General features: G+C 43.3%; 1 protein-coding gene across 1 annotated transcript in view; it reads right to left on the bottom strand.

Annotated features, from left to right (window-relative positions):
* Positions 1-9,260: 9,260 nt before the first annotated feature.
* Positions 9,261-14,657, bottom strand: part of LOC105537325 (neuroblastoma breakpoint family member 4-like) — a 26,650-nt gene continuing 21,253 nt past the window's right edge. Inside the window, exons 13-14 of the mRNA XM_011976902.1 lie at positions 11,473-11,709; positions 9,261-9,463 (exon numbers count right to left, since the gene is read on the bottom strand). Of these exons, the coding sequence (XP_011832292.1) occupies positions 9,261-9,463; positions 11,473-11,709 (440 nt within the window). The remainder of the gene's footprint in view (positions 9,464-11,472; positions 11,710-14,657) is intronic.

Below are 14,657 nucleotides of genomic sequence, written 5' to 3'. Positions count from 1 at the left end.
TGTCACCCAGGCCGGAGTGCAGTGGCGCGATCTCGGCTCACTGCAAGCTCCGCCTCCCGGGTTCACGCCATTCTCCTGCCTCAGCCTCTGGAGTAGCTGGGACTACAGGCGCCCGCCACCGCGCCCGGCTAAATTTTGGTATTTTTAGTAGACACGGGGTTTCAGCGTGTTAGCCAGGATGGTCTCCATCTCCTGACCTCATGATCCGCCCGCCTCGGCCTCTCAAAGTGCTGGGATTACAGGCGTGAGCCACCGCACCCGCCCATATTTATAAAAATTTTAAAAGTCAACAAATAAGTGGACTTCATGCGTTCCGGCTGAGGGAGCCTTGAGGCCCTGGTACTGACATCAGGGGACTGAGAGGGCCGTGTTTGTTTCAGGTCCTCCGCAACGTGGTGGGCATTGGAGTTCATATCATGCAGTCCTACGTACTGAAAGACAGGCCTGCGGCTCATGCTTTCAAGTGGGAGCAGTGGCTGTGGTTTGCTCTGGAAGTGGGAACTGCTGGTGATGGGTCCCAGGGTGTCTCTCAGTTGTTTCAGCAATCTTGGCCCTGACCAGCATTGACAAGCCATCTGGAAGCACCAGAGCCTGAAAGTGAAAGCTGAGGAAGTTCCTGTGTGAGGATGTGGCACTACGGATCAATTACAGGGTGCAGCAAAGCTGAGATTGTGATCTTGGTGATAGCAGAGGCTCATTGCTCTGTTTCAGCATCTGCCACAGAGCCCAGCATATAATAAAGGCTCCATGTATGGTTACTGAATACATGAGGGAAACATGGTGGGAATCAATGGGTTTATGAACTAGCTAGGCTAGAATCCCTTTTGGGGCTTTCTCCCCTATAGAGACTCCCAGCCATTTGGAGGAATAGTTTATCCCCCAGTGGTCAGCTTGGGTAATAGAGACAAATCCACGTCTTCTGCAAGAACTGGTTGGAAGCAGTCAGGACCCATCTTTTCAGTTAGTAGACTGTGTGGCTAGAGCAATTTCATATAAAAACTAGGAAACAGGATTTGTATTGCTCCACTGAGAAGAGGAACAAGCTATGGATGCTGATACTCAGCTCCACCCTCATGCATGGGGAGACCAAGTCCCCCGAGGGTCCCTCTGGCCATGGCACTGGCTACTCCCGGACTGGCTTTGACAGTTTCTCTTCAAATTGACGACAAAGAATGACTTTATTTTGGGTAAGAAGTTGGTATTCTAATGAACATGGTCATAATATAGTTGACAGATTATGTGAATGGCAATTTCCCTCCTTGTGGGGTCTCCAAAGGCTTGAAGTATTTCCTTATTTAAATTTTTGAACGTAAAACAAAATTGAAAGACTTTTACAAAGGTGGGATGTTTTTCCCTGTATACCTATCTCTTAGATTCTATCATTAACATTTACTATCTTTGCTTTATCACATATCTATATATTTACCCATCTCCCAATCCATCCATTCATTCATCTTAGGTTTTTGATGCATTTCAAGGTAAACTGCAGACTTCAGTACACGTCCCACTGATTCCTTCAGCATTCACATCCTTTACTAAAGTTCAATATTTATCTACACCTTTTTTCCTTTTGAGGTAAAATTTATATACAATTAAATACTCAAATCATAAGTGAACGTTAGATGAATTTTGACAAATGTATATGAAGATGTGGAACATTCGCATCACACCCTAAACAGTTCCTTGTGCCCCTTCACCATCAATTTTGATTCCATCCATAGGAAACTACTGTTCTGTGGGGACTTTTTTCCACCAGAACGTCTGTCAGTGTGGTTAAAGAATATATACTCTTTTGCATATGGCTCCTTTTGCACTCAATAAAGTATTTTTGAGATTCATCCATGTTATTTTGTGTGTCAACAGTTTGTTCCTTTAGCCATTCCATGGAATGAATATATCACAGTTCATTGCTCCATTCTCATGTTGACAGACACTTCAATGTTTCTAGTTTTTGTTATTACAAATAAAAGTGCTATAAACATTTTTGTGTAAATCATTTTGTGGACATATGTTTGAATTTCTCTTGGATAAATACTTAAGAATTACTGAGTCATAGAGTGGGTAGTTGTTCAGTTCTGTAAGAATCTGCCAGACTTTTTTCCCCCACAGTGTTTATACTATTGTACATTCCAATCATTCATATATGAGAAGGGAGAAACCTTTAGCTACTTCCAAAGAGGCTTTTCTACATATGTGTAAATTTTTCCAACTGGAGACAGGCTGATGACTTCAGGGACATGAGCATGGGATATAGGACACCTGTCATCACCACCACCATCAAGTTGGGATTCAGGAAGGAGGTTAATCATATAAGAAATCCTGTGACCAGCATGAGCTCCTGTCAGACCACACAGGGCACTGGAGTGAACAGGGCACAGGGGGCCCTGGGGTCATGGTAAGAAAGTGTCTCATTGGTAAAACCTTTTCCTTTGGGGCGGTAAATAAATTATTTGTTCCTTCTTGGTAGCCCTTGAAGATAAGGATGGTCAAACAAAATAATATCATACCTGGAGAAACTCAGATCTTGGTAAGATTTACTAGTTAGGAATCCAATGCTAATGCCAAGAAGCAGCCACCAGTTGGGATCAAATGTGAGCCTATGGATCAAGGTGCGTACTCAGACACACAGAGCTTTCTGAAAGATGCTACCGGTAGTTTTTCCAGGGCAGAGATGGGTCCTTTATTTTTCTCTCTAATCTAGCCCATATGCTTAGCTGAGAAGGTTTCTTCATATCACTTTAAATGATGATGTCCCTTGATTCTTTAGATAAAATTTTTATGGGCATTTTTATTGCATTCTTTATTGCATTAGGATTAAAATTAATGCATCAATTAATGCATCTTAAGGTTTTATTGCACAGTGTTGCTTTGTTTCCTTTGTAAGATGATACAATTTATAACATGCAAGTTTGCTGTCTGTCCCCTCCCTTTATGTACATAAAAAATGAACAAACATGTGGCCATGAAACAGATGGTCATAGAATTGGTTCAGTGGTTGTGAGTACAGCAACCCAAGAGTGTCTATTCTGAAATACCACCAGGAATGCCTGGACACAATAGACAAAGGTGGTTCAACCGGACGCCTTAGGACACATGCTTCCAAAAACAAAGTAGCCGAAAAGAAACCAAAATAACAGACCATCAGAGCCAAAGGAACATTTGGAGGTAATTCAGTACCTCCTCCTTTTCAACCTACAGGGGAGATAGTGGAACAGAAGCAGGGATGGGCCTGCCTGCTGTGCCCACAATTCATTGGAGATTGTTGTGGTGAAGAATTTCATTTATGACGAAGGAGAAATAAACCCCCATCAGCTTAAATTCAGGCAGGTTTATTGAAAAGCTGAAGAAGCATCTTGCAGAAGCAAAGCATGGCTGAGGCTTGTGGGCTCTGTCTGGGAAAATGAGCAGCTGACAGTGGCTGATGCTGCCTCTGACTCTGGGGCCTTGTGGTCTGTTGTTTCCTGTGAGCATCTCTTCTCTTCTCTTGCATCTTCCCTCAGCCTGGCAGTCTCTGTATACTCTTCAACACATAATTGAGCAAGGCTGTGCCAGCCCCAGTGCCACCCAGCACTTTAGGTCAAATTAGAAAGGCATGAAATAAACTGGCCTGTTATAATACAGCTGTTGAAATAACAGTTGAAAATACAATATCTTGACTCCTGGTTGAGTGCTTTATGCTGAACTTTCTTTTCTGAAGAGAGCACAGACTTTGGGATATCAGAATACATTATGTTTCTTGGTTATTTGGGGTTTATGGTGTTCATGAAGCTTTGAAAGCTTTCATCCAGTATGTTTTAAATATTTTTCTATCCCTCTTACCCACTCCGTTCCCTTCAGGGATTCCATTTAGTAGAGTGTTTAAAGTTTTCCCACTGATGGGCTTTTTATTTCTTAAATTCATTTTTTTCCTGTGTGTTTCATTTGTATTCGTTTCTATTGCTATTCCCTCTAATTCATTAATCTTTTCCTCTGCAATGTTCAATCCAGTGCATTTTTTAAAAAAATTCAGACAGTAAAATGTAGTTTTCACTTATGGAACTTGATATTTTAAAAGTATCTTCCACATCTTCACTTCATTAAAATTGTAATAACTGCTGTAATGTCCTTGCCTGCTATTTCTAACATATGTGTCATTTTCAATGAATTATTTCATTCTTCATTAAGTCTCATGTTTTCCTGCCACTTTGCCTGTTTGAGATTCTGGGATTTGATGCCACACATTTGATGTCAATGCCTAAATGTGCCCAGTGACACAACTCAGCTTCAGTGTCTGTGCACACCCAAGATTGTGCAGCAGGAGAGGCAGAGAGAGCAGAGGCGAGTGTGCCACACATGGGGGTAGGGAGTACCTCACTTGTGCTTGGGGCTTTCCTCTGCCTCACTGAAAAATAGGTGTTCATTTTCTTTTCCATAAGACCTGCTCTACTTCAGGCCCTGTCCCTCCAATGATCAGGACAGTCCTCTCTCCAGTCTCATCTCTCCAATGGACGGACAATGGTTCAAAACAATTCAGGAGAGAAAGCATTGTCTTATCAACAAATTGTGTTGAGAAAACTGGACATCCATAGGCAAAAATAGAAAAAAATTCACAGATGCTGGTGAGGTTTTGGAGAAAAAGGAATGCTTTTACACTGTTGGTGGGAGTGTAACTGTCAACCATTGTGGCAGACAGTGTGGTGATTCCTTAAAAATATAAAGGCAGAAATACCACTTGACCCAGCAATCCCATTACTGGGTATATACCCAAAGGAATATAAATTATTCTGTTATAAAGATATATGCACACATATGTTCACTGCAGCACTATTCACAATAGCGAAGACATGGAATCAACCTAAATGCCCTTTAATGATAGACTAGATAAAGCAAATGTGGTATATATACACATGGAATACTATGCAGCCACAAAAAGGAATAAGATTATGTCCTTTTCAGGGACATGGAGGGAGTTGGAAGCCATTAGCCTCAGCAAACTAACACAGGAATAGAAAACAAAACCCTGCATGTTCTCGCTTATAAGTGGGAGATGAATGATGGGACCACATAGACAGATAGGGTCGGGGTGGAGACAACACACCCTTGGCCCTTTCGGGGGGTGGGAAGTGGGGGGAGGGAGAGCATCAGGAAGAGTAGCTAATGGATGCTGGGCTTAATACCTAGGTGATGGGATGATCTGTGCAGCAAAGCACCATGGCACACATTTACCTATGTAGCAAATCTGCACATCCTGCACATGCACCCCTGAACTTAAAATAAAAGTGGAAGTAAAAAACAACTAACAAAGAAAGAAAAAAAATCCACTTAAACATCCATACTTGCACAAAAACTAACTCAAAATTGATTATACAACTAAATGTAAACTGCAAATCTAGAAAACTTACAGTAGAAAACGTAAGAGAAAATTTTCATGATGTAGAGTTAGGCATGAAGTATTCTTAGTTATCGTATCAACACAAACCATTAAAGAAAACATTGATACATTCAACTTCATAAAAATTAAAAATCCTTGGTCAGCACAAGACATCGATAATAGAATAAAACATATGCTACAAATTGGGAGAAAAATATGAAAATCCCACATATGATGAAGGACCTGTATAATGGTTAATTGTGTGTGTCACTGTGACCAAGCCCCAGTGTGCCAGGACATTTGTTCCACCATTATTCTGGGTGTGTGCTGGAGGGTGTTTCTGGATGACATTAACACTGGAATAGACAGACTAAGTGAAGGAGACTGTCCTCCCTAATGTGGGTGGGCCTCATCCAATCAACCAAAGGTCAGAGGAGAAGGAAAGGGCCTAATAAGAAGGAAATGCTTTCCTGGGTATCCAGCTTTCCATCTTGGGAATTGTAGCCTCCGTAATCATATGTCCAAATTTATATGTATATATGCACACACACACACACACACACACACATGTACATGCATTATACATATATATATATGTATACACACATTTCATAAGTAGGAAGGATTATATTTTTAAAAGTTCAGTTATTCAATGATAATTGCTGAGCTAGCCAATGAATATGAGGGAGTTCTATTATATGATTCTGTCTCCTTTTTTTATACTATTGAAATTCCACATTTGAAGAAGTAGGATAGGATAACAGCTGATTTTCTTAACATACACTTCAAAGCCCTAGAAATTAGCAGGGAGTCAAAAATACCACCCAGAACCCTGCCCCTAAACACCAGGGCTAAAGAACCCTGTAGCCCTCAGGTGATTTTATTTAGCAGGGTCTGGGAGCCACACAACTGCAGAGGGAGCAGGAAACACTATGCAAATAGAGGCCAGGACAGCAGGGAGGGCCTGTTCATGACAGAACACAGGTAAAACTATCCTCAGAAAGTGAGTGTGAAGAAAGACAGATCATGTCTGAGACCTGGTAGTAAAGAATAATAAGCAAAGAAAGAAAAAAAAATCTACCTAAACATCCATACTTGCACTAAAACTCACTCAAAATTGATTATAGAACTAATCAATCCATACTTACACTGGCTACTGGGGAATTGAAAGGAAGGGGCTTCACGGTGCAGAGGACCAGAGGTGGCAAGCTCGGAAACCCAGAATTGCTGGGAGATGGGGAGGTGTGGACAAAGGAAGCATCCTCTAGAGACTTGTGGTGAAGAGAATGAATGAAGTAACTGGCAGAAATTAGAGGTCCTGGTAGAACGAAACAGAATCCCAGAATGGGAACACACACCATCCCTGTCCCCTGAAGCAAGACATTTTCTAAAAACTCAAGAAAAATCATTTTTGGCAAGTACCTCATATCTAGTCATGTGCACCATGTACCACGGCAGCGGGAAAACGTTATTAAGCAAAACTCAGCGAGACCCTATTATTCCCTCATGAGGACTTTCCCAAGAATAAATTCCCTTCAACAAGTGATGCCCAGGACACTCACTTCTGAATAGTTCATGAGCATCAGCATGTTTAATTGTGGACCTAAACCAAAAGCCAAGGTGGAGGCGAGGTGGGAAACACAGGCTGTCACTGGTATATGCTTGGGTTGAACTAACACTGTAAGAAATGGCAGGTTAAGAGGTCAGAGAAGTGGAAAATAATATCTTTGGTTGTCATAGTGGTAAAGTTTAAATTCAAAAGATATGATTAAAAATTTATAAACCAAATATTAGAAGTGTGTCAAGTTAAAAGGGGACTAGTGATGTCAAAACATTTTCAGTGCAATGTTAAACATGAGCTACACAACCCTTCCTAAATAACAAACAAAAGGCACACACACACACACACACACACAAAGAAAAAATAGCATTGATAAAGAAATGTAGTAAATACCATCTACTACTGCATATGATAAATGTAGACCAAAATAAGGAAGAGTTTAAAATGTAAACAGGGAAATAATAATGTTTTTATTAATCTGTATCCTTATCCACCAAAACCAATCATAATAAAAGCTTAAAACATTGTATGTAAAAAAAAAATCTACTAGTCCAGAATGATAAGCAAGAATATTTTAATTGAACAGATTTAAAACATAAACATTTTAACTTTAATAGACTAAAATTAGTCCTGGATGAAAGTTAAAATTTGGGCAGGGAATATTCTTTTTCACAACAGAATGCCAACAGAAATAAGTTCATAGTAAGAACTGAGATAGAAATTTCCAATGTACAAACATAAATATAAAAACTGACACAGCCAGGGGTCATTAATTGATGATGAAATTGTCAGAGGAAGATTGTTAGAATACGGGGTATTTATCCTTTTTCAAACCACTTTCCAAATTAATTATAAATAAGGTGTCTTTACAAAGGACAGATCTCCCAGATCCCTCCTTAACCACGTAACCAGTCCTGATATCATGATAATGGTGACAGACAAACCGGACCTTCTCTGCCTGCAGATGAGCTGAGGTTGGAAACTCACAGCATTGACTCTGCAGTGTTCCTGGCAAAATGTTTAGGCTGAATTTAATCATAAGGAAATTTTCTGACAACTTCAGAATGAAGACCATTGAGCCAGACAGCTGACCTGTCCTCTACAAACAAGTCCATGTCACCACCATCAATGACAACAACAAAAAGATGAGGAGATACTTTGGGTTCAAAAATAACTAAAGAAGTGTAGCTACATTATCTTTCTACCCAAAATGTCTCTTCTCCTTTTTGTTGTGTGATTCGTGGTGACATGGACTGTGTGAAGGAGACAGGTCAGTTGTCCTGCTCAGTGTTCTATATTCTGCAGTTGTCTGGTGATTACCTCCTATGAAACTCAGGCTAAGCGTTTTCTGCAAGAACATGGCATTGTTCATATTCTGCACCGGCAGAGTCTCGGGTGACATACTGTCTCCTGCCAGCAGCTCCTGACTCCTGTTCTCTATAGGATGGAATTGAGAGGAGCAGGGCTGAGGCCTCTCAATGCTGTTTGTCCATCTGGGAATTGGTGTCCTTGGGTATTCATCACAAGTGGAAATGGGACGGATTGTGGTTTCTCAAATCAATGGATCCTAGTGGGTTGAAATCATCAAGAGCGTTCTGTGTCTAAAATTCAGTCCTCAGCAAAGGACCCCTGCAGTGTTGTATTTGAACTTCAACTTGCTTTGCTGTTTTAGTTTTTTTCATCAAGCGGAAAAGCTACTTTTTGTGACATCTTTTCATCTTTTTCATCCTTCCAGCAGTATTTGGTATCTGTAGGAGAGAGAAAAGAAAAAATGAAAAGAGCATCTATGTCAAGTCCTGCTGATGACTGAGTCTGGAGGGATTGTTAAGTTGTGATAGCCCAGGGGCAAACTGAGCTCCTGCTGGGAGGATGAGCTGAAGCCTCAGCCTCTGGCTAGCTGAAGGGGCAAGTGCCATCCACAAGTGAGAAGAAAACACCGCTGAACTTCCAGTCAGCCTGGAGTGCAGATATAAGGACCTGCCTATGCCCAACCAGCAGCCGATGACCCTTCCGTTCTGATCCTCTTTGTCCGGAGCAGTGATGGCTTTTCACACCTCCCAGAGAGGATGTGCTCAGCGTCAACCATGCACACTCAGAAGCAGAGGGCTGTAGAAGGAGAGGGCCCTTTGCAGAGAAACCCACCCCCTTACAACTCCATGTCCCGGTCTTCTGGGAAGGAGCGGGAGAGCAGACTATGGGAAGAACCTGGACGTGAGAAGCAGCAGGGGCCTCAGACAATACACACAAATAGGGAAGAGAACAGCAGTGGGAGAATGAGCTGTCATCATAGACAGAGAGAAATAAGGAGTGAGTGCCGCTAAGAGCCATAGATGTGATTACTTTCCTGCTCTAAGCTTGCAGGCCAGGGAATCTGCATGCCAGTCTCCACTTGCTGAACGGCAGTTTTCTTTTGATCTTTTTCGGTTTTAGGACACTTGAGGCATGAATGTGGCCAATGACTTGATGCCCATGTGTGTTGTCGGTTGAGCCTTCAAGAGCATCACCTTCCAGCTGGGGAGGGTTCTTCATTCCAGGAGGCTCTAAACCCAGCTCTGAAAATGAAACCACAGACAACGGGATCCACTGGCATCCATGTTCTCACTGTGACTTTCCTCCTACCCAAAGAACATCAAATAAGGAAAAGTGGCGTCCAAAGCCAATGGAGTCACTTTGATATTTTCTTTTTGTTGATCTTTCTTACATTAGCCAGATTACAAGATTGCCAGGAAGCAAAGACACTCCCAATTCACAAAAATATTCAAACAACAGAGGATTAAGAAACACAAGTAGATTACAGGTAGATAAGGCAAGGAAATCACACTGTATATAGACTGTGCTTTTGGGAAGGAAGAGATTATAAAACTCAAGCAAAATCAAAGTGAAATCAGAACTGAGCTCAAACAGGAGAAGGCGATGGCAGGGCCTGGCAGGGCGGCAGCCCATGGGGCACAGAGGTGAGATCAGACAGAGGTGACAGCAGCTGATGAGAGAAAAGAACCAGGAAGACTAAACATGGAGAAGTTACAAAACTTGCATCATTATATGATATCCTGCATGTATATATACCCTATATAACACACATACCAAATATGCTTAATATATATGACAAATGACACAAATGTATATATCTATATATACATATTAATCTAATAAAAGTATTATACAGGGATTTGGGAGCTATTGAATGTAACAGTATAACCACTCTTCTCGTCCATAAAAATTGGAAAAAAATAGAAACATGAGAATATTGAGAAGAAAAAGTGTGGTGAGAAACAAATGACCAGTTGGAAAGCCAGGAGAAATCACCAGGTGAAGGAAAAGAAAACAAAAGGCATTCATTCCTCTTACCTGGAGCCTGGTTCATGCTCTAGACTCCAGGGAAAATGAGCAAGAGAGGGCGTGTCTGAGCCAGTGGGGTGAGTCTTGGCTGGGGGTGTGGGAATCCATGGAGAAACAAAAGAGATTCCAGTGGGAAGAAATATGTTTAAATATTCGAAGTTATCACGGCACATGTCAGGGACTACGCATTCCCTGACACTCACTGAGCGCCTTCCATGTGTCCTCTTCAGGGACCCAGATGGTGCTCGTTATATCACGTGACCCTCCCTCCTCCTGAGGACATGGGTCTCCTTATTCTTCAGCTGAGGGCATCGCCTGACAGATGAGCAGCAGGCAGCCCCAGGGGCTCCAGGAGGAGATATTGAGTGGGACGGAGAGTAAGGATGAACACGATCCAGGGTTTTAAGGAAATCTGAGCAGAAGTGGATCCCTGGAAGAAGGAAACTGAGGACGTGGCTGTGGACGTAGTAGAGATGATGAACTAAATGGAGTTTCATAAAAGAGACTGATTTGTACACTTTCCATGAGAAGGTTGCCCTTTTATTTCAAAAAAAGCTGAAAAAGCAGAAGAAGCTGGATACGTCAGGAGACTGACTTGTGGGCCAGGATTTACACTTTTACTGAATGTGCCTAATAGGTTATTATTGAAAGTGTCTGGTAAAGGAAGATTGGACTCATAAGGGATGGGTAATGAGAGGAAGAAAGCTGGCAAAGGAGACTTTCTAAGAAAGCAATGGAAGAGGGGTCCCCAGAAAGCAGAGATCCTAACAATTGCTCTACCGCAGACGAAACACCACATGTGAAGTCACTTTCTAATTGTGAATTTGCCAGAAAGAGAAAAGGATTCGATATCATCTATTCATAGGTTTATTGAGCAATTGTTACTGAATCCGGCCCTCTGGAAATTATCATAATTAATACTCTCAATAATGATTACAGGTAGATATGATTTTTCAGGTATCTCATATGAGGGAACTGAGACATAAATAGCAAAAAGATAAAAACTTTGGCCAAAGTGAACAACTAGACAGTGGCAAAGCCAGGGCCTGAGAGCAAATTTGATCCTAAGCCCCAGGCTCTTGCTCACTTCACCGGGTTGGAGCATCGTGGATTTCAACTTGACTCTGAGGAAGCATGAAGAGGCCCCACTGTCTCCTCCACCCACAGCACCATGACCACCAACACCCGGATTACAGCTTCCCGGTCCCCTTTCCTTCCCTACCTTGGAAGGGCCATTGCTTCCCAGGATCAGCGTTGGCTGTGAAGCTGCAGGTGGTGGAGGAAACGCTCGGCCTGGCTAAGCCATAGCCACAGGCAAACCCTTGATCCAGCTGCAGTCGCAGACAATTGGGCACCAGGGTTCTCAGCTCCGGCTGTGCCTGTGAAGCCTCAACCTCTGACAGGTGGTGGCTCAAGTCTCCACTCCAAGGCCAGTGGGGACAAGCTGCCTGGGTGGGAGCTGAAAGAGAAGGGTCTTCAGTAGGAACAACCTCAGTTTTCCATTTGTTACGCATGCCCAGAACGCCTATCCTTGATGTCCCTGCCTCTCAGTAAAATCACCCAGTGACCAGGCCACGCAGACCGACATCATGTAAATGCAGGCATGGTCACCTTTCCTGTTTGTGCCTGGGGATGCTGAGATCGCAGGTGCCCAGGCTGGGCGTCCCTGAGGTGAAATACCCCTGTTTCAGCCCAGAGGGCTTTGGATTGGCTAACAAGGTCATGCTAATTATTCTGTCATTATTGATCTCTTTCCAGTGGTCTAGAGGGAAAGTTCTAGAGAGCCCTCAGAGCATAGGAGAGGAGAAGTTGTTTCTCTCCACACACAGGGGTATAAGAACAGGGCAAGAGTTAGAGCCGCCAGGTTTTGAGAAAGAACCATGGAAAAGGGGGCTGGGATCCTATAGACCAAATACTAAATGAGGAAAGCTTTTCAGGGTTCCGGGACATTTTGAATTTCCTATTGCCTATAATGGTTTTACCACCTGCCCACACATATACATCTTATTGCCATATGAAGGGTCTCAGCAGCCATAAGCAAAGTATTAGAGGGACCAGTCCCTTCACGGACACTTAGGGGCCACAGGTATTACGGATCAGCGTGTGTGGTTCTGTAGGGAGATAACACCGAGCACAGTCCTCATCTTACCCGCTCCTCCAGTGGGGTCCGGGCAGCACCCCTCATAAAAATTATCGCTATTTCCACAGGAAGAGGAAATCACACTCTCAGAAAGTGGACTAAGGAAAGACTTCCGGTGGCCTCACGCCAGTCCAGATCTGCCTCAGAAGAAGGACGGGGCCTGCAGGGGTTGATCCACGTTGCTGCAGGGCTCCTCTCTCTCCTTCCCTCTGCACATCCTCATTCTCACCAAGATTTCTCTAAGTTTTCTTAAAAATGCCTTCTGTATATCTGTTCTCCTTCATCTTCCTGAGAGGACAGTATATCAGACTCATCACTGATGCCTGACTTCATACACCCCTGCAACTTCTTTCTCTGATTCTGCCATCTCCACACGAGCAATTATACCACAAGCAATTTATCACCCAAAAGCCCTGTTCTTTCCACGTTCCTACTCTGCTTCTGAAAACTCTCCACTGCCCACTGCACCGCTCTCCCCGCTCACTCTGCCTGTGTGCTCCTACTATCTTCTGCCCCGTGATCCTATCCAGCATCACCTCCCACCACTCCCTCACACAGAGTCTCCCCTGGGGTCAGGCTGGCTGCTCCCTGGCCCAGCCCTGCACAGGGTGCCTTCCAGTTTCTGCGTCTTTGTCCAGGAGCACTTCTCTTGGCTTGGTGTGGCCTCCTTAGTTACTCAGGGCACAGTTTACTGATCGTTAACCATCAGTCAATCAGTCACTTAGGACACTCTAAGATTTTAAGATACTTCACATTGGGCAAATGAGAACAACATGCTGAAACAATAAATCTCATTGGTGAAGACTGGGCAAACACAGGTCTCTCTTTCTGATCCTCTGCACTTGCTGTTTAGAATCAATGTCTAGGAATGTTTTTAATTATTACTACTTAATTTTGTCAAGTCATTTTGTCCCTCTTTGCTAGACTACTGAGTCTTATTAAACTTATACTTTGAATATTCTTTGCATTTTCAGGAGAAAAGGGAAAATATTTTCTCAAGCTTCTAAAATACGGTAGTATTGTGAGTTGGGCAGGTGGGAAAAAGCGCTCAATTATAGATCAAGTGATCATTTAGGTTGTATTCTCCTTGGTTCTACCAAGCTTTCCTCTGTAAGGAGAGGATGGATGGAGCAGATCACCTGTGGAAACCGCTGCTGGGGTCAGGGCTGTGCACTGTGCACTGTGCACACTATTCACACACCATTGTCATGAACCCACACACAGGATGCATCCTTGTGTAATTTGACAGGTGCATTCATTCATCTCAACCCATCTGCATGGAGGATTGTGGCCTCCCCAGGCCCCTGTTTCATGATGCTCTGGCAGAGCCGGCCCATATCAGAGGCATGTCACTTCTGAGACATGTGTCTGAGCACTTCCCTTCCTCCTTGTAGAAGCCCTGTCCTGGTTGGGGTGCTCCTCAGACAGAGCCCTGCAGATTTACAAGGGCTCAAGGATGGCCAAGTTGAGAGTAGAAACCCTGGGGACAGGGGCTGGGGAGAGACTAAGACCTTTCATCCCCTGTGTGATTTTCCAAGGAGAGCCCCATGGAGCTGTAGGTCCCCCTGGAGGTGCTGGAGGAGCCACTAGCTCTGCTCACAGACAAAGCGCACAGAGGCATTCCTCCTTCGGGAATCTGCGCCAGGGGCTGCAGGAGTTCTTTGTACCAGGCTAGCAACTTTTCTGTTTCAACTTGAAATCATTCCAAATTAACTTCTACAAAAGAAAAAAGGGTGAGCACCCATGTAGGCTCAGCCCTGACACGTTCTCCCGCCAACACAGAAATAAATAACAGCGACTGTGCTCTGGAGTCAGGTAGATATGGGGCTTATGTTCCCACCGCAACTAGTCAAGACATCCTGGGCAGGTGAGTGGACCTTTCTGAGCCTCGGCGTCCTCAGCTCTAACATGGAGATGCCATCGCAAACTTGGGAGTGTCCCTGGAGCACTGAACGAGTTACAGCAAGGACAGAGCTTGCTTAGCAAGGGGCCTGGCATACAGCCGATGCAAAGTCAATGTGTATTTTATTTTTGTTTCATGAATTGCTGTGATCCTAAAAAAAGCCTTTGCTTCTTTGAAACTCAGGGAGAAATGGAAAACAGGAAAGGGGATGGTCCCAACATCAAAGGCACTTACCAAAATAGCTAGAGGCCAACATTTTTGTTGCTAGTTTGTTTTCTCTTTCTTTCTTTCTCTCTTTCTCTCTTTCTTTCTTTCTTTCTTTCTTTCTTTCTTTCTTTCTTTCTTTCTTTCTTTCTTTCTTTCT

The sequence above is a fragment of the Mandrillus leucophaeus genome, unplaced genomic scaffold (assembly GCF_000951045.1).
Source record: "Mandrillus leucophaeus isolate KB7577 unplaced genomic scaffold, Mleu.le_1.0 Scaffold1705, whole genome shotgun sequence".
Taxonomy (NCBI): domain Eukaryota; kingdom Metazoa; phylum Chordata; class Mammalia; order Primates; family Cercopithecidae; genus Mandrillus; species Mandrillus leucophaeus.
Note: the sequence above shows the minus strand (reverse complement) of the source record. Positions and strands in the feature narration are given on the sequence as shown.